Source organism: Trachinotus anak, unplaced genomic scaffold (assembly GCF_046630095.1).
Source record: "Trachinotus anak isolate AG129_WGS33_773 ecotype Australia unplaced genomic scaffold, CSIRO_AGI_Tana_v1 ptg000011l, whole genome shotgun sequence".
NCBI classification, from domain to species: domain Eukaryota; kingdom Metazoa; phylum Chordata; class Actinopteri; order Carangiformes; family Carangidae; genus Trachinotus; species Trachinotus anak.
Genome location: NW_027273862.1, coordinates 15,172,735 through 15,190,794, shown reverse-complemented (window position 1 = coordinate 15,190,794; position 18,060 = coordinate 15,172,735). Strand labels below are relative to the sequence as shown.

The following is an 18,060-nucleotide window of genomic DNA, read 5'->3' as shown; positions in this document are numbered from 1 at the left end:
TACTTGAAGCAGCAGACATTTTCCAATTTTCTGAGAACAAGGATTGTGTTTGATGTCTTGTTTGTGCTTTAAATAAAACGTATGGAATACTAATATAGTTTGTTTGTAGTTTGATAGTTGGATGTTTATCTAGAGTGTTTTTGTAATTGTGAAACTGAAAAGACTCGTTTTAGCTTAGGATCATAACTCCATCCTGTAATGTCATTATCAAAATCTTTTTTGACTCTTTTCTCTACAGTTCCTCTGGCTCCCGAGCTGCATTTGGAGCCTCTAAACTGCACCACTATTTTGGTGGGCTGGCAGTTGGCACCCAGAAACTCAGCTAGTGTGCAAGGCTACAGGCTCTTCTACCATGAGGAGAGCCAGCCCGAGAACGCCCCGGTTCAGCTACGAGCTTCAGATAATAGACACACCATTGGAGGCCTTGGTGAGTTTTGTTCTACATCATTTGATTTGCCTTCTGCCTTTATGGTACACAGGTTAAAAGCAGCAGCAACAGTTGACTGCCAAGCTTATGAGTGATTAATTGGCTTAAGTCTTGTCATGTGTCGAGCAGAGATTCATGAAGCGTGGAAGAGAACAGCACCACATCCCACTTCCATGACCTCCCAACCTCTGTGAGGGGTTCTAGTTTTTGTGTGTGTGTCTTTTCAACAGCTGCTGGATGGTGTTTGGGGCATATCACAGCTCTTCTGGCCTTTAGGTCAGATTCATTCTGGCTTTTTTGTTTGAGAGAGTCAAGGGGGCTCAGGCCAATGCAGTGGACAACTGACCATCTGTGGCCGAAGCGGGTCAACCAGGTGGTCAGCAGCTGACTTGTAAATCAGGAAGCTCAGTGCTAGAACAGGATCAGAAAGAGAGAAAGAAAGAGGTGGAAGGACTATAAATTACTATAGGTGTTAACTCTAACTCCTGCAGGCATTTAGTTAGTTAGATATTTAGTTCAATGGTTTAAACAGTACTACATCAATGCTAGTGCACTATGCACCAACTACTCCCATTTCTACTAATATTGCTGACACTAATAATAATACATTTATTTATTACATTTCTTCCATATTATTTATGTTTTATGTTGTATTGGTTTGTGTAATAATACACCGGACAGCTGTAACAAACTAATTTCCCTTCGGGGATGAATAAAGTCATCTATCTATCTATCTATCTATCTATCTATCTAATTTCTTAGCAGTTCTTAAAGGTCACCTGAATGTTAAAGGCTCCTTCTTGCTCAGTCAGATCACTCTGAATATTGAATAAATGTTAAATGGGAATAAGAGGAAGCTTCAATCCCAGCTGATGATTAATGTTAAAGCTATCAGCAAGATTGGGATCAAACATCAAAAACAGAGCTTTAGCTGAATAAAAAGAATGATCTTTTTGTTCCTCTTTGATAAAGGAGCTTTGCAGGGCTGTGTTTTGAAGAGAAGGAAGCTGTTTTGTGGAGGCTGATTTACTATGTGTTTTATGACTGCTTTGAGCAGTGTTGCTGGAGGAGCATTGACATCAAAGACCCCCATTGTGTTTGGCTTTGAGAGCCACAAAGATAGTTTATTAGCCAAGACTTTAAGGAAATGCAAGCTCTCATCAACTGAGTTGTAGGCCAAACAATGAGCTTGGCTTGTGAGCTCACTATCTTGCAGTTCTGAGATTTCATCCTCATGAATTAGCTGCAGCTCTGTGCACAAGGAGATATGTGTAAAATGAAGCATCTGACCTGTGTGGCAACACATACTGCAGCAGAGAAAGCCCTGCTGTGCTGTGAGGAATCTGACTAAATGGTTTTGAAGCTTTTCACCAATTATTTCTTCCTTCTTCGAGACATTACTTTTTGATATGATTGTAGCTGCACCATTATTCAAAGGCAAGATTGTGATTGTGATATAGCACAATTCATATTACAGGTAGTTGCACTGTTTATTAAGATTTCAAAATGGATTGAAAGCCAACTTCAAAAAATTGAATACAAGAAATTTAAACGGGTATACAAATTTAGAGGCAATCCTGATATAAATCAATGCTAAATGCTGAAAGCTAATCTGATAGTAGCACAAATGAAGAACAGTCATAAAATCAAGTAAGTCACTCAATATTATAATTATAAAGCCCTAATAATATTTGAGCAGTTGAGTCAGTTGATTGCTAATGATCTTAACTTTTCATTTGCAAGAGGAAGAACGTGTTATTTCTTCTTTGAAAAGTCCACCAGGGCAAAGCAGCTTCTGTGTATCCAGAATGATACATATATATTTAAGGAGATGTGCATTTTATGAGCTGATAGATACGTAATAAGATAATAAAATACTTTAGTGTACTATTTAATCGTAGTACACGTAGTTGTCTCAGCTACAGCCTGTTAGTTAGTGCAAGCTGTCCTCTTCAAATAATGACAACTGAATCGAGAGAGAGGACAGAGCTTCAGCTTATTCAAATTTCTCTGCTGTGCTGTAACAGTGACATGGCATTAATGAGCAGATCAGGGTAACCCCGTGAGGATTTTTTCACAGATTTCTGAAATTTCTGTTCAGGTTGCTCCTGCTTCCTGCACTTTTATGCTTCAATCATTGCATTGCAAGATATGTTGGTCATCCCCCTTATTATGAGAGAATATTACACTTTTCAGTTTCTTTGACAGATTACATCTGAGGCATTATTTGCAATATTTTAAACTGCATATTGAAAATTTGAAGCAACAGATGCTCTGATACAAGAGAGCACATTTTGTGTCCTCAAGGCTACCAAATGCTGAATGTTGTTTTTTCTCAGCAGGTGATCTCTGCAAATTAAATCTGCTTGTACTGTAAATGGCATTTCCTATAATTGCTGATATGTTGTACACAGCAGCCATCCCTTTTTTGCCAATAACATTGATTTCTGAACTACGAGCTGTAGCAAAACTGGATACTGTTGATCTAGCTCTGTGTACAGCTGTAGAAGGACATGGTCTGAGCTGGCAGTTAAATTATCACTTATGACGATCCAAATGATTGAAAGCACACCCTGAGAGACAGGAATGTCTGTGAGAGGCTCCAGTTGGGTATAAATTTGACCTTCCCTTGCATGTGTATTCTCTGCATGGCCCATGAGAAGAACATGTTGTTATAGTCTGGGTTTAAATACCTCTCATACCTGTTGGCACCAGGCGGAGCTGTGTCCATGACTGTAGATTTATCTGCACAAAACATTTTTAAAGGTCATTTTTGCTTAAGTTAGGTCTGTGTGTATGTGTGTTGATTTGTGTGAGTAAGGGCAAAAGAGAACAAGAGGGGGAATGATAGATGCTGGTGTGAGGGTTCATACAGGAGTTGACATTTATGGCCTCTGTTCAGGCCTGGTTTGCTGCAGCCTGGGGGGCCTTTTGCAGGGCTGAACAAAACCTTAGAGGCCAACGGGATCTGCATTTTGGCTGTCAAAAAAGGGTGACTACAAATGTTTCAAATATGCCTTTTAATACAAACAGCATAATTTATGGGAATGAGGTCATGTGTGATTTATCCCAGTGGGAAGGACAGCAAATGTCTTCACTCAAGGAATAGCATCCGAAGCAGAATTTCCAATGCTATATAAAGTAGTGCTGAAACAATGATCTGATTAATTGAAAATTAATTGGCAGCAATTTTGATGGTCAGTTAGTAATTTCTGTCAAATCAAAAATGCCAAATATTAGTATTCCTAGATTCTAAAATGTGAGGATTTGTTGCTTTTGTCTGTTTTACATCATGAATATAATTTGGTTTGGGACTGGTTGACAAGACAAGACATTTGAAAATGTTACTTTTGGCTCTGAGAATTTAAAATCTCTTTAAGTAGTGTATGTTATAGATGGATAAGTGACATTCTTTGCTGTAGTTTGTGTACACCACAGGATATAATGACTAGTGATTTTGGTCACATCATATTGTTGATGAGAGCTTCAGGTGTCTGCTCCACTGGGTGAAAAACAAACCTGTCCACTGAGTTTTCTCTTATCAGGAAACTGTGTCATCACCTATTAAGTGGCATTTTATTTTGACTCTTGGCGTTTCCCTGTTTTTCCACTCACTTCCTCTGCTTGACCCTCCCCCTTTAGAGAGAGCCCTGTAACCCCTCCTTTTGCAGGATTTAGCTTGCCAAGATTCCATGTCAAAGGTCGTGGCCCAGATGTCACAGCTTCCCCCCTCTCAGAGCTCCTCTCTCGCATAATTACGGCAGGCCCATTGTATTGTGGGGCTGTGTAGAGGTGCATACTACATGCCTGGTCCTCTTTAGAGGTGGACAGACTTAACAAAGTTCACAGAAACTTTAGATAACAAGGTGCACTTTGTACAGAAATGACAGACCCTGTGATTTTATTTATCTGTTGCAACAAGAAAAAAGAAATACGGCAAGAAAAGTTGCTTCTTAATATCACTGTGGTCATGGGAAAGGATTTTTCAACTCTGCACAAAGAAAATTTTGCTAGAAACTCATGATTAGTATGGTAGTATTTTTGTAGGTGTAGGTAGATGTAGGCAGTGAGTATCCATATGCAAAAAAAGAGGCTCGTCTCATATTCCACACCCATGACCCCAGATTCCTTCAAAGTTTTATCTTGGCCTGACCTGCTGGCCCTGGTCTGGCTCCAGTGAAACTCCTTAAGGCTGCATGGGGGTGGAACTAGCTCGACTTCAACCCCCCCCAAACTTTTTTAACCTCCATGGACACAGATTCATCTCCTGTGGTCTCCCTGTTCACTCAACCCCTAAATAGCTCATACTTCAATAAGAATTTGTTTGTTTTCTGCAGTACAGCAAAATATAACACTAGTAATAGGCTCAAGATACATTTTGAGTTAATTTGTGCAGAATTCATGTTTGAGCTACATTTTTGTGTGTTCCCGTAACGGGCATCTATAGTCCAGCATTTTACCAGTTAACAGTTCATATTCACTGACTAGTAAGCAGAAACTGTTTAGAAGTAATACTCATAATAACTTCAGTTTTTAATAAAACACTGTAACAACAGTGGAAGGTGGTTCCACTGTCACCTATTTAAAACTCTCTAACTGAAAATCAGAAAATACATTACTCATTACTACATTAATAGTATACTCTGAATTTCTTTACTTGCTTCACGAGTCAACAGATATGACTCACATTATATTTATATTACATGCAACATTTAAATTGGACCCTCATCATTATTCTTTTAAGGGTAAGAGGGACATTTGGTCGGATGGCTTTTGTTCAGCAGGGTCTGCGGGGTCACTGAGGCCTGCAACTGCTGTTGACCATCAGCGATGTCCTTCCCTGGGGATTTTGTCCGTCGATTTAACCCCCAGATTGTGGACCTAAATAGGAGTGGCCACTGACCACTGACCAGCCGGCCTTACTGGGGCTGGAGAAAGGTCCTTCTTATTTGCAATGAAAAGACTCGGTGACAGGGTGATGGATAGTGGAGCTCCTGTGTTCTGCTGCAGAAACTGACCAAAGGACTCACGACACTGAGCATCTGTCACACTGCCTAACCTCTCGTTCCCACCACATCATCAGACTCAAACTGACCCCACACCTACACAGTCCAGCTCTCCTTCATGTTGCAGTGCTGCTTCCTGTTGGCTGAAGGGAACACATTGTCATCTGGCACTGTGTTACAACCTGTGTTGAGTTATTACACTGAATTCAGAGTGATGGCGAGAATAAATCTCAGTGAAAGTTACCCAAGGTCCAGATATGAGACTCCGCATAGACTGATGTATTTTGCAGCAAAAAGTTTTAAGTTTGTTTTTCACAATTTTATGATGTGATTTTATTTATACATTTTGGTTTCTCTCTTTTTCTTAATGAAGACCCAAGGAAGAAATACCACTTTAAACTCCTGGCTTACAATTTTGTCGGAGATGGTTACCAGGCTGACCAGACTATCAGCACCCCTGGATGTGTCTGTAAGTCCCATAATATACTTGAGTGTGCCTGCTTCATGATGGTGTAGCTTGTTTTTGCTATAACCCAAAGTCACACAAATAAAATTATTCTCTATGTATCTCAGCCGTTCGAGATCGCCTTGTGCCCCCTCCACCACCTCCACACAATGTGTACGCCAAGACTAACAGTTCGACTGCCGTGTTTCTGCACTGGGGCCGACCAGCCTTCTCCTCCAGCCATGCGGTCAACTACACTGTCCGCTGCAACCCAGTGGGCCTGCAGAACGCCTCCCTAGTGCTCTACCTGCAGACGTGAGACTCTGTTCTTCATACCTGGCCACTTTTCATTTGAAGCAGCATTAATCTGTTCTTTTGGCCACCTGATGGCAGAACACAAACAGCTGAACATCACTTACAAGTTTCATATATTATGGCCTAATAAAGTTATGTTGAATATGTTAGCCTATATGTTATCTATAATCTATTGTTAATTGTTTCTGATCACCTGATGAACTATGGTATTGATTAGTGCATCACTAATAAACTTATGGATGCTACTGTTTGTTACTTTCCTGTTTGGAGAGGAAGGTGTCAGGGAAAGTGAAACCAGATGTATAACACATGCAGCTGTGGATTTGTGTTGTTTTTGTTGCTTATGCCATAGATCAGACCCCATTGTAACACAATGTTATATTATTGACAGTAATATGACATTTCATCAGTAGTTCATTACTACAGCCTAAAATCAGCCAAATCATATCACCTTAAGTGTTTCTTTACCATACTTAACAGCATGAATACTTTTCTGCCACTTGTTGGGGCAAAGTTTTCACACTGCCAGTACCTCTGTTGCCTCTCCACTACCACCGCCAGCACAGCTCCACATCACCATCTGCTGGCCATAATTAAAGGCGCCATTCACCCCAAAACATAAGTAGGCTTAAAATGAGCAGAGGAGTATCAAAAGTGACAGAAAGACTCTTTGACGTAAATGCCACTGAGTGCATTTTGTCAGTATAACCTGCACAATCAACAGCTCTAAACCTCAGCAAATCATATTGAACAAACGTACACGTATTGAGTGAACTGCTCCTTTAAGCATCTCTTGTGTCTTTATTCTGCAGGAATGAGCCGAGCCTCCTGGTGCGTGATTTGGAGCCCAACACCAAGTATGAATTTGCAATTCGTCTTCACATTGATCAGCTGTCCAGCCCATGGAGCCCTGTAGTCTATCAGAGCACTTTCCCTGAAGGTCAGCACAAAAACACTTTAATATCATTTGCTGTATATACTGCATATGAAGTGTACCATACAGTATGTTTCTACATGATTCTGATGAAAATTTATTTTAAAATGTTTTCTTCACTTGGTGCTAGAATGAAGATGTTAGAGTTGCTCAAGAGTTATGAAAAGACATCTTCTATTTTGACCTTATTCTTTTCATCCATCCACACACAGCGCCCATGCTACCCCCCTCCAACGTGAAAGTGACTTTGATTGAGGAGGACACTGCGCTGGTTTCATGGAAGCCCCCAGATGAACTCAACGTAGCTGTGACACACTATACCATCCTGTATGCCTCCAGAAATGCATGGATAGCTGGGGAATGGCAAGTGCTGCAAAGAGAAGGTAAGTAGGAGAGTGGAAAGAGATGTAGGGAGAAAGAGGTTTTACAAATGTGCAGGGGAGGGGACACACAAAGACTCTCTCCTGTTGAAGACAAAAGATCCATTGGAAATCAGTAATTCATCGTCCAGTCCATGTCTCTGTTCATTGTGATCTCTGAATGGTGCCAGGACAGGTCGAACTCACTCCAGTTTGGTGTTTTGACCCTTTTCACACAAAGACAACAGATTCCCATCAGTAGTGCAGCAGTGTCAAATGCATTTAGTTCTCTCCTTTCAGTTGTTGTTCAGTCTATTTGCATATGTTCCGGTGTTAATCTGAAAACAGAACTGAAAATGCAGTTTTAAACTCTAATCTCAGTGTGAATAAGCAAAACAACAGCACTCCATAGATTTTTAGAGTTTGTACATTTCCTGAGCTGCTATTCTAAGCAGAATCCTGTTTCTGTAGAATCTGTCAGAATTACATGTGCTGAATTGGTTTTCATCATGGACAAACTTCATGTCCTGTTTAACTGCACAGTTTCTAGTTGCTCTATTAATATATATTGTGTCTATAATTATGTCAGGGGCAAAAGGATGCAAGATGTTTTAAAGCAAGTTTCGCTGTATCATTTACAACAGACATTTTGCTTTTGAATTGCAAGAGTAATACAGTTATCTGGGAACAATTGCCTTCGAATTTGTGCTTAAAATAGGCCAATTATAGTTTGTATAATCAGTGGGACTAGTGTCAAACATATTGACAGACTCACAGAGATATTTAGTTTTAAGTTTATTTATCATATAATTATAAGATCACAAAAAAATTATTCATGTTTGATATGAAATAAAGTTAAGGTAGCGACGTTAGAAAATGAACACCTTGAATAAGTCATATAATGTTTTTCCGCTAACCCAAAATGAAGAAGTATTTTTCTCAGAAACAAGAATTAACTGTAAAGCTGTTGTTATATCTGGTTTGTGAGTCAGCGTGTGATTTTTTTAAGAGCACATAACCACTGGAAACACACAAAAAGACGCACAGAACTCTTCCTCTGTCACTGGTGAAGGGTTTAAAAGTGAAGCTACTCACAAAGCCCCTCCAGCTCAGCCCTGCCCCCTTTCATCTCAAAATCAACACCCAACCCCCTTCAGTCGCTGCTGGGACCCTGGTGGTTTGGACACTGGGTCATACAGGATAAGGGAATGTGCATGGCCCTGGTCCCCTTACCCCTCACCCAAGCTGATCCCACATAGCACCTCTCAGGCACTGTTCAGACCTGGTATTAACATCCATCCTGGGTAATCCCACCACAAGTGGACAGCTCTAAGTACAGGTGTGAACGCATCCAAGATGCATTGAGGACACCTTTGAGATCCAATCACTCAGACCACATTCAGAGGTGGTGTGGGCCAGATGTGTCCACATTCTTTTAGCAGTGTGAACGCCAAAGAATATCTGCAACGTGAATAATCAGATGTACACAACTATACAACAATACATAACAATAATTTGTGTAGGTTAATAACCTGTATGAGTTTTAGATATGTAACTACTGATTTCATAATGTGTCACCATGATACCTGTGACCAGATTAGACATTTTAAAAATAAATAAATAACTCACACCTGAAGCTTTTAATCACATTTCACAGTTTCCATCAGTTGATTATCATATGACCTAAGTATGTCATGGCAGTATGGATGTGGTTGAAAGATCCACATAAAGTAGGAAGTGGACCTAGACAAGGGTTTTTTTAAATCAAAGCACTATTTTTACATCTTTAAACTCTTCAAAATTGTTTCTATATCTTCAAAATTGTTTTCATGAATGAAAGGGCTAGATACATGAATTGATCAATCCATTTTAATATCATACTATTCATGCTTTTTTAACAGTTGTTCATACATAAGGGCTGTAATCATCTTGGTTAAACACCAGCGGTTGAGGTTAAGAACACAAAAGCCCTGTTTCAAAAATATATTCACAATGTGCAGTTAAACACCAAAGTTAAATCTCACCAACAGGGACTATCACTATGGCACTGCTGGAGAACCTGAGGCCTGGTCAGGTCTACTTGGTGAAAATTTCTGCATCCAATGACATGGGTGATGGACCATTTTCTCACACACTGGAGCTGACAGTACGGCCAGATCTCTTATCCAACCCCCGGCACTCCACAGGTTGGTGCCATCAACATTGTTCTTACAGAATCACTTGAGATGTTATGATAGAAGAATACTGAAGTTCCCTTTTGAAACTTAAACATGGTGATAACAAGTTATACCATAATCTGACGATGTTGCCTTCATCCTTCACAGCCTTTTCTGATGGTTTCTACCACCTGGACCAAAAATCAATGACAGGGATCACTGTGGGGGTGTGCATTGCTCTCATCTGCATCATCATCTGCGCTTTCATCATTGTCTGCAGAGGCAAAAACAGGTATGTCTGAATGCAGCAAAAGCTCAGTTTCCTTGAGTATCCTCTGTCTATAGTGACAAACATCATGTTTGTTTCCCTCCAGGAAATTTTCAGCTGTTAAAACATACAGGGGAGGAGTGAGCACATCTGCCTCGGCTGCAGGACGTCTAGGCTCTGCCGGCCAAGTTGAGAACACTGATGTGACTGTGCCAATGATGAGTCAAAACCATTTCATTGATGCCAAGGTACTTAACACTTACAACTGCATGTAAATCACAGAAGACCTTTCAAAAACTTTGAATTGATGGTTTTGCAGGCCTGGAAAATTTTTGAATATTGTTATGATATTGGAAAAGGTGAAATTGTAAATAAGGACGCTGATTATAAAAATCCATTAACCATTATAATAATACAGATCATAGACATTGGATATTTAATGAAAATAGCTTGAGGCCCTAATATAATCATAAAATCATAAAAACGAGTAGTAAAGTCACTGGAATGTGTACAACTTTTGTTGTATTCATCACCTATTCATACTGAAAAAAAAACTTTTTCACTTTTAGGGTGGAACAAATCTCATTATCAATTCTCTTGGTCCTGTTCAGCCCAGTGCTGAGAAGAAAAAGAAGTGGTTTTCCTTCAGCAATAATGTGAAAAAGGACAGTAAAGCATTACAGGTAAGACTAAGAATGATGAGTCTGTGTTTGTGAAATAGTCATCGGGACTAAGCACTGCAGAGCTCAATTCAGGCCAAGAAGGCACTCATGTTCCCCTCAGGTGCTCCTTATTTGCTAATTATGAATGAACTGTAAGGAGGATGTGGAGCTTGTTGTGTAGGTTTTTTATCGTGGAAATTTCACTCTAAGAACAATAAAATTAAGAGGAAAGGAAACACATTTGGTGAGTAGTATACATTAATATATAGCTTTCAGAACCCGCATTAAAGACTATAAACATCAAAATTTGTTTCAAAATGGCTTTCAAAGCTCCCACTAGTAACTTCTGCAGGTTTGCTTATGACGTTGAGACACCTTATGGCTATCTGTAAAACTGTAAAACTGGGTCATAAACACTCGGATAACTGGAGAAACACTTTCTCTGTGCTGCAGAATCTGAGGCATGGCACTGCCTCCTACCAGCCAGGCACCACAGTGCTGACCTATGAGGAGGAGTTGTCTGTTTCCCCAGACCAGCCCATGACTCTGCAGGCTCTGCTCGGGTGTCCTGGCGACACAGAGGGCTCTTCTAACAGCGAGGGCAGCCACGCAACCAGTGACTCAGGTCGATACTCTCATGACGAAACGGAGATGACCAACCTGTCGTCTGGTGCTAGTAGCCGTCCGCCGTCACTGACAGCGCAGGACAGCAGTGGCTCGGACTGCAGCGACCTTGCTGAAGAGCCGAACGAGCTGACAGAGGAGAGTCAGCCTGACCTGAAGTTAAAGGAGTCTGTTGAGAACGGCTGCTGTCATCGTGAAGCCCAGGGCAGTTCTCAGTCTGCACTCTCTCTAAGTGTGTGAGAATGTCTGCGAGTTTGTGTGCATGAGTTTTTGTGTGTATGTGCGTGTGAGTGTGTATGTGAAGGCAGTGGTATACCTTCTTTTTATTTTTTTATTTTCACTCCCTAACAGATAATTAAAGGAGTAGTTTGGCCTTCAGGGACATGTGCTCATTCACTTTGTGGCAGGGAGTTAGATGAGAAGATTAGTACCACTCTACCAACTTCTTAAATATGAAGCTATGGCCAGTGGCTGGTTAGCTTAGTTTAGCACAAAGACTGGAAGCAGATAGAAACAGCTAAACTGGCTCTGCCTGAAGGTAACTAAATCTGCGTACCGGCATCCTGAAAGCTCACCACTTAACATGTTATATCTCATTTGTTTAATCTGTACAATTTGTTCATTAGAGTGTTGTCAATCTCCTCATCTAACTCTTACCAAAAAAACGAATAAGTGTATTTCCCACAATGTCAAACTAGTCCTTTAACTATGCCACCACCAAGAGAAACAAGAAATAAAGGTGACAAACAAGAAAACATAACAGAGAAGGGGAGATGAGAAATAACTCAGCAAGCCAAGCTAAGGACAGATATGACAAAAATTCATCCACATAACCCTGCTGAGGTTATTTTCTGTTGCCAGTATACCACAGGCCTGACTGTCAGTGTGAGAGTACTGTAAACATAAGAGAGAGGTGTAAAGAAACAAAGAGAGATTTTTTCTTACATTTATCCTTTTTAGTTGGCAGGGAGGGTCATTTGACTTCTTTTGCGTCTTTCTTTTTCTTTTAATGAATGTCTTTTTTTTCTTTTAATTTGTGTATGTTTTTTTTTTTTAAAGTAAAATCTCACCCACCATGAATGTTTAAAAAAGACGGTCAAAAATGTGAAAAAGTGACATTTCTGACATTATTTAAGAGAGTTTATCACTGGAGCGAAAGGGAAGAGTGAGTCCTATTCGCTAATTATCTACCTCGGTTTACCTCCGGGTAAACTTTCCACTGTATATTTAACTACTTATACATACGTTATGTGATATGCTGCTTCAGTTACATTACATTTTATACTTCCTGATGACTTTTTTTCCTGATAGTCATCCATTTTGTCTTTTTCTCTTGCTTTGTCCTGATTTACTGGATGGTGAGGGCGCTGCAGCTTTCTCCTATTGCTCCAGCTGTTGTGTGGACTGAAGAATGTAAAACACACATACAGTTTGTTATTTATCTCCTCAGATGTTGCCGAGGTACTGAGCCAGTATTAATAATATTTTGTTCATTTTGACCATTATTGAGTAATGGTATGAAAGAAATTATGAATGTCAATGTGCAGCTGCCCTTGCTAATCCTGTTTTATACTACCTCATTTAAGAATTTATGTTGTTGTCTTATTGTTTTCCTAAACTCAGGGAACAATGTTTAGTACATTTGAAAAGTCATGTAGTGTTACATGGTGAACTGACAGGGTATCTTCTCAGTACTAAACTGTTGTAGTGTGTAATTGCCTACTAGAATATGCTATGAATGTATCTTTGACATTGTGTGACATTGTGCCGCCCTCCTCACAGATGGAAACCTCCTCTGTAGTTTCTCCTCAGGTCCTACGATGTCTGTTTTTACAACAGACCCTTTTGTTTGTTGACTTCTTCCTTTTTATTCGTGTAAAGATTCACACCAGAAGTGCTTGCAGTGGCATGTCGGTATAGAAAAGCTTTATAATTGGCCTTAATGTGGAAAGCATCCCTCAAATGCTGAAACCAAAGCTTAATCTCTATGAGGGAGAAGCTCCACATGAGGATGCAACACATGAAGAATGATTGCAGTAAAAGCAATGGAAGTGTTTTTAATCAGAGATGAAAGTGAAGAATTTGATGAACACCACAAAAAAAAACTATATTTTTGTTAGAAGATATGTACTACTGAGTACACATTGTAGTTACTTTTGTTCCAAGTAGTTTTTTGCTTTGCTGTAGAGTAGATAAAGATTAGCACTTGTCTGCAAAGTAGTTTTGTATTATCATCCAATGTGCAGCGGTGACTGTGATGCTATTACCCAAAGAGTTGTTTGCAACCTGCGTTTATTTTAGCCTCTCAACTAATCTCTGGCAGAAGGTTACTGAGGAATGTGAAATAATCGACTCACATTAGACCAAAGATTATGTGTGGCCTTGGAGATCAGTTGAGTTGCTGCTCCTCAAACAAAGCCTTGCACATTAGTGGCCTTGACCCACGACAAAAGGAGTGTAGAGAGTTGTGGGTTCAAACTCTGAGAAAGTGCCCGCAGGATTCACAGGCACTTAAAGACAACGGAGTGACAATTACTAATTAATCTTATGCACACGAGCCAAATTATCCTGTCACGGAGTTCCTCGAAAACTGTTGCAACCAGACGTCTGTACATTGTAGGTGAAAATAATAAGAGTTAAATACAGTATATTATATTGATTAGTAGTCTGTGTTGCAACAGTGCAGTATTGTGTAAAAATGCACCCACTGATTTTTCGCCTTGTGAATGAGTGAAAAGTAATTAAAATAATTTAGCAGTTTGTATTTGAGAGATTTCCTGGTTAGAAACATACATGAAGTACATTTTAATCAACAAATCTGTTAAGTATGTGATTCTGTTATTCAAATTTAATATCTTTATTTTGAAAAATATATCCATTTATGATCTCGCAGATGTAAGTTGTTTCAGTTTTGAATGATTTTATAGCATAAGAGAGATTTCAGAAAGGTCAGTGGATGTACAAATGTTTTCACATTGCTGTGTTTTTAATCAGAGGATTCTACAGAGGATTCAATCATGGGAAATTTTTGGGATAAAAAGTGACACAATCAGTTTAACTTTCTTTTTGAAGAGCAAACAATGTAAACCAAAGAATTTTCTTAAAGGTCACCGTTGCATATTGGCAAGAGATCCATTTTAAAGCCTCCCATCTTTGTGTAAAATGTTGTCATTTTCAGTGTTCTCTTACTCATTTTACAACCCTGTAATGTGTTGTACTACAAGAAAGAAGAATGAAAATGTTACTCTGTGTTTATAAATCACCATTTATTTTCACAAATTCAAGTTTTCCTCTTTTTGTATTTGTTATCTGTCAAGATAAAATGGATTTTTGATATAAAGAAGTTGCATTCATCCTGAAAAGAAGGATAGACATTTCCATTTTAACTTGAACCTTATAATGTATTCATATTACCTGTATTAGTCGAGCTTTTAGGTCTCAATCCTGAATCTGTAATCAGCACTCCTGGTTATTTTCTGAACTCAAAACACCATCTCGTGATAATTACACCCACGACTACTTGAGTCGTACAGATTCTGATTTTGGCCTTTTGTAGCTCACACAGGTACATTAGTGCTACCTCAGGTTTTTATTTTTTCATGTTCTTGTGATAGGTGCAGCTGTAATACACTTGGGTCATTATTGTCTGTGAGACTGAGGTCAAGAAGTACCAAGGACACAGAGAGCACCCAGGATGTTTTCCTGCTGCCTTTCATCTCATGAATGGTGTTATGTTGGAATTATGTTCCTGTCTGAGTATGTGAATTTAAAGGGTAAAACACAGAGTCTTTGTTCTCCCTTTTGCAGTAATGTTGTGTTTAAATAATGTGCGATGGAGCGCTGCGGGTCATTTACAGTCAAACTCAGGGGGACCCGCAGCTGCTTCTCAAAGAGAAAGCAGGTGTCAACTCTTGAAAACTGAATGTACCTTTTTGTAATTATTTTTGTTTTCTGATGTTTTGTTATAATTTGTAAGTTTGCCTTTGTCTGCAAAATTACTTGCAGGTTGGTTTTTGCCAAAAAATGTTTAGTTAGGAGATTTTAGACAGTTAATTATGAAAATATCTGATTCTCAGTTTAAATAATAAAGTTCAAAAAATCTGAAAAAAAAAGTCTGCTGTTGTTTTTACAAGACATGTTAAGCTCTTGTTTTGGTTAAAATGCAAATGGCACTCTACTTTCCTACTTTAATTTTTGCTTCATCTTAATATAACTGCAGCAAGTCTATTCTTTGTTTATCCTTTATATATCCTTATATGTTTATATACATGAGTTGGTGTGATTAGAGTAAAAATTGTGATGCCGGTTCATCATCACTCTCCAAAATATATGTAACTTTTATTTAACTAGAAAAAAAACTACTATTTCTACAGGACAGGCTTGTAATTGTTTATTAAAAATAAATACACAAAATTGATACATATGATCTAAACACTCATTACACTGATGATCACAATATAACATCCCCCTGAAAAAAGAGCAAATTACAAACAGGATGTGTTCAGGTGATGACTCCTGTTTGCCAAAGAGGCGCTGGCCTGCACCCTCATTCAATATCAGTATCAGTATTCAGACTGGGACACTGGTGTAAAGTGTAAAGTAAAAGTACTAACACCACAATGTAAAATGCTTCATTACAAATAAAAGTTCTGCATTCAAAATCTTACTTAATTAAAAACATGTATGTATAATCAGGAAAATGTACTGAAAGAATCAATAGTAAAAGAACTCAATGCCAAAAAATGCCTAATAATAAAAAAAGTGACATTTACACAATACCTTTATCAAACCTCCAAATGTTTGGTAATTTGCTGGCTGTGCTAAACTGAAGATTATGCAAAACAGTCTGTGTCACATTAATGTTGAAGATATTTACATTCATCACCTTCCTGTGCTTTAATTGACCTAAAACTGAATTTTCCTAGATGCTGCATGTGTGAGCTTGTACTCTTTTTGCACACACACACATACTTGTGTGATGTGATGATCAAAAGTCAGGTTTTAATCAAACAGTCGTCCAAGGTTTCTGCCAATGGATTTGACATTGGCAGACCAGGGACCAAGGGCACTCTGAATGGTACTGAATGGTACTTATTTCTGATTTTGAGTTGTTAAGTTGAAGGAATTTTTGTGTCATCCTACAGTAAGGGACAAATAAAAGCTATCTTAATCTTAAAACATCAGCTAGAATTTCTAGGTCATCAAGGTCTTAGTGAAAGGTATATCTGTGTGTCATCTGCGTAGCGATGGAAGGAGACATTGTGGCGTTGGATAGCTTGGCTGAGTGAAAGCATGTAAATGGAGAATAAGATTGGACCTAAAACTGAACCTTGTGGTACACCACAGGTAATGCGTGTCGTAGAGGATGCATAATTACCTATGATGACCCAGTAAGTTTTATCTAAAAGGTAGGAATAAAACCAACTAAGTACAGAATCTTTTCAGGCAGTCAATTAAAATAGCATGATCTGCAGTGTCAAAGTCTGCACTTAGATCTAAAAGAATTAAAATTGCTTTCTCCTGTCAGCTGCTAAAAGGTCATTTGTTACCTTCAGAGGGGCAGTTTCTGTGCTGTGTAAAGCTCTAAAACCACAATGAAACTTCTCAATATACAAGTATATAAATATAGTATATGAACATATATAATATATATGTAAAATTGAGGCAAAACAATAAATAAATACATGAAAATGTATCACAAAAAAATGTACAGTATTCAAAATTTGGGCACTCCAAATAAGTATCAGTTTTTGTAGTGGTGAAGAGTTTTTCCGTTCTTGATTTAAGGATTTTCACCCCTTCTTCCTGCAGATCACTTCAGATTCTGAGATAATTATAGGCTGCCTTGCACACATTTCCACCCCCATGCTTGCAGTTTTTTGCAAACACACTAAAAACAGGTGCTTCAACAAAAGCATCAAAGCTGTAACATCTGAGATCCTGCTTTAAGCAAAGGAACCAAAAGTACAAACACATTTTCAACTTTTCACTTTGTTTTTAATTCTACAACACACACTTGCAAAAACACTACACACTTTTTCATACATTAGACACTTCATTCAAGACTTAAATGTTGCTATCATTGCAAAAACACTTTTTTCCCCCAAATTTTCTACTAGACTGTAGCTTTCAGTACATCGTCACCAGCTTACGATGAGGGAGCTGTACCACTTGAGAAGAACAGAGTTAGAATCAAAGAGCTTTGCTCTGAATGGGTGCAAGTATCACTGCAGAGTAATGGCAGTAGATTGTGCAGTGTTGCCAAGGCATGCATTTAGACAAAACAGTATGTGACCTAGGCACAAGTTCCACGTTTCTGGAGGTGGTGTCTGTGGGAGCATCTGACTATTTGACCCAACCACCCCCCAGCTCCTCCTTGTATGGCAATATAAAATTTATAAAATGTAAACATTGTAATCCTGTGTTTTTTATGCCAGAGTATTTTATGCCAGAGGTACTTACACCATACAGTGGGTTCATTTTCTGTGACAGGGTGGACTTTGATGCACCTGCACAGCCTGTGAATTCTACTGATCAGTAAAAACCTGCACTGGTATTAGCTATTAGCTAATAAATATTTTCTATTCTTGTGTTCTGTGAAGAATGTATGACAAAATTAAAAAGCTATACAAAGTTGTTAAGACAGCAGTGTTCTGTGTTAGGTTCATCACTGTGTTGTTGCTGCTTTGGAAGAGTAATTCCCATCATTTTGTTCCACTCATGTCATTTTGAAAAAGAATTGTCAAGTTTTGAGTGCAAGTTCCATTTTGACACAGAAGTGAGATGTTCAATTCTCTGTTTTATTTGGCTTGTGTGTGGACTTTTGACACAGTGAGCCAAATACTGCAATAAGTGTCTAAGCAA

General features: G+C 38.8%; 1 protein-coding gene across 1 annotated transcript in view; it reads left to right on the top strand.

Annotated features, from left to right (window-relative positions):
• Positions 1-15,353, top strand: part of prtga (protogenin homolog a (Gallus gallus)) — a 31,395-nt gene extending 16,042 nt beyond the window's left edge. The window contains exons 10-19 of the mRNA XM_071489875.1: positions 239-427; positions 5,807-5,902; positions 6,007-6,193; positions 7,006-7,133; positions 7,340-7,510; positions 9,517-9,672; positions 9,811-9,934; positions 10,017-10,158; positions 10,480-10,593; positions 11,026-15,353. Coding sequence (XP_071345976.1) covers positions 239-427; positions 5,807-5,902; positions 6,007-6,193; positions 7,006-7,133; positions 7,340-7,510; positions 9,517-9,672; positions 9,811-9,934; positions 10,017-10,158; positions 10,480-10,593; positions 11,026-11,436 — 1,718 coding nt within the window. The 3' untranslated portion in view covers positions 11,437-15,353. The remainder of the gene's footprint in view (positions 1-238; positions 428-5,806; positions 5,903-6,006; positions 6,194-7,005; positions 7,134-7,339; positions 7,511-9,516; positions 9,673-9,810; positions 9,935-10,016; positions 10,159-10,479; positions 10,594-11,025) is intronic.
• The last annotated feature ends 2,707 nt before the right edge of the window (positions 15,354-18,060 follow it).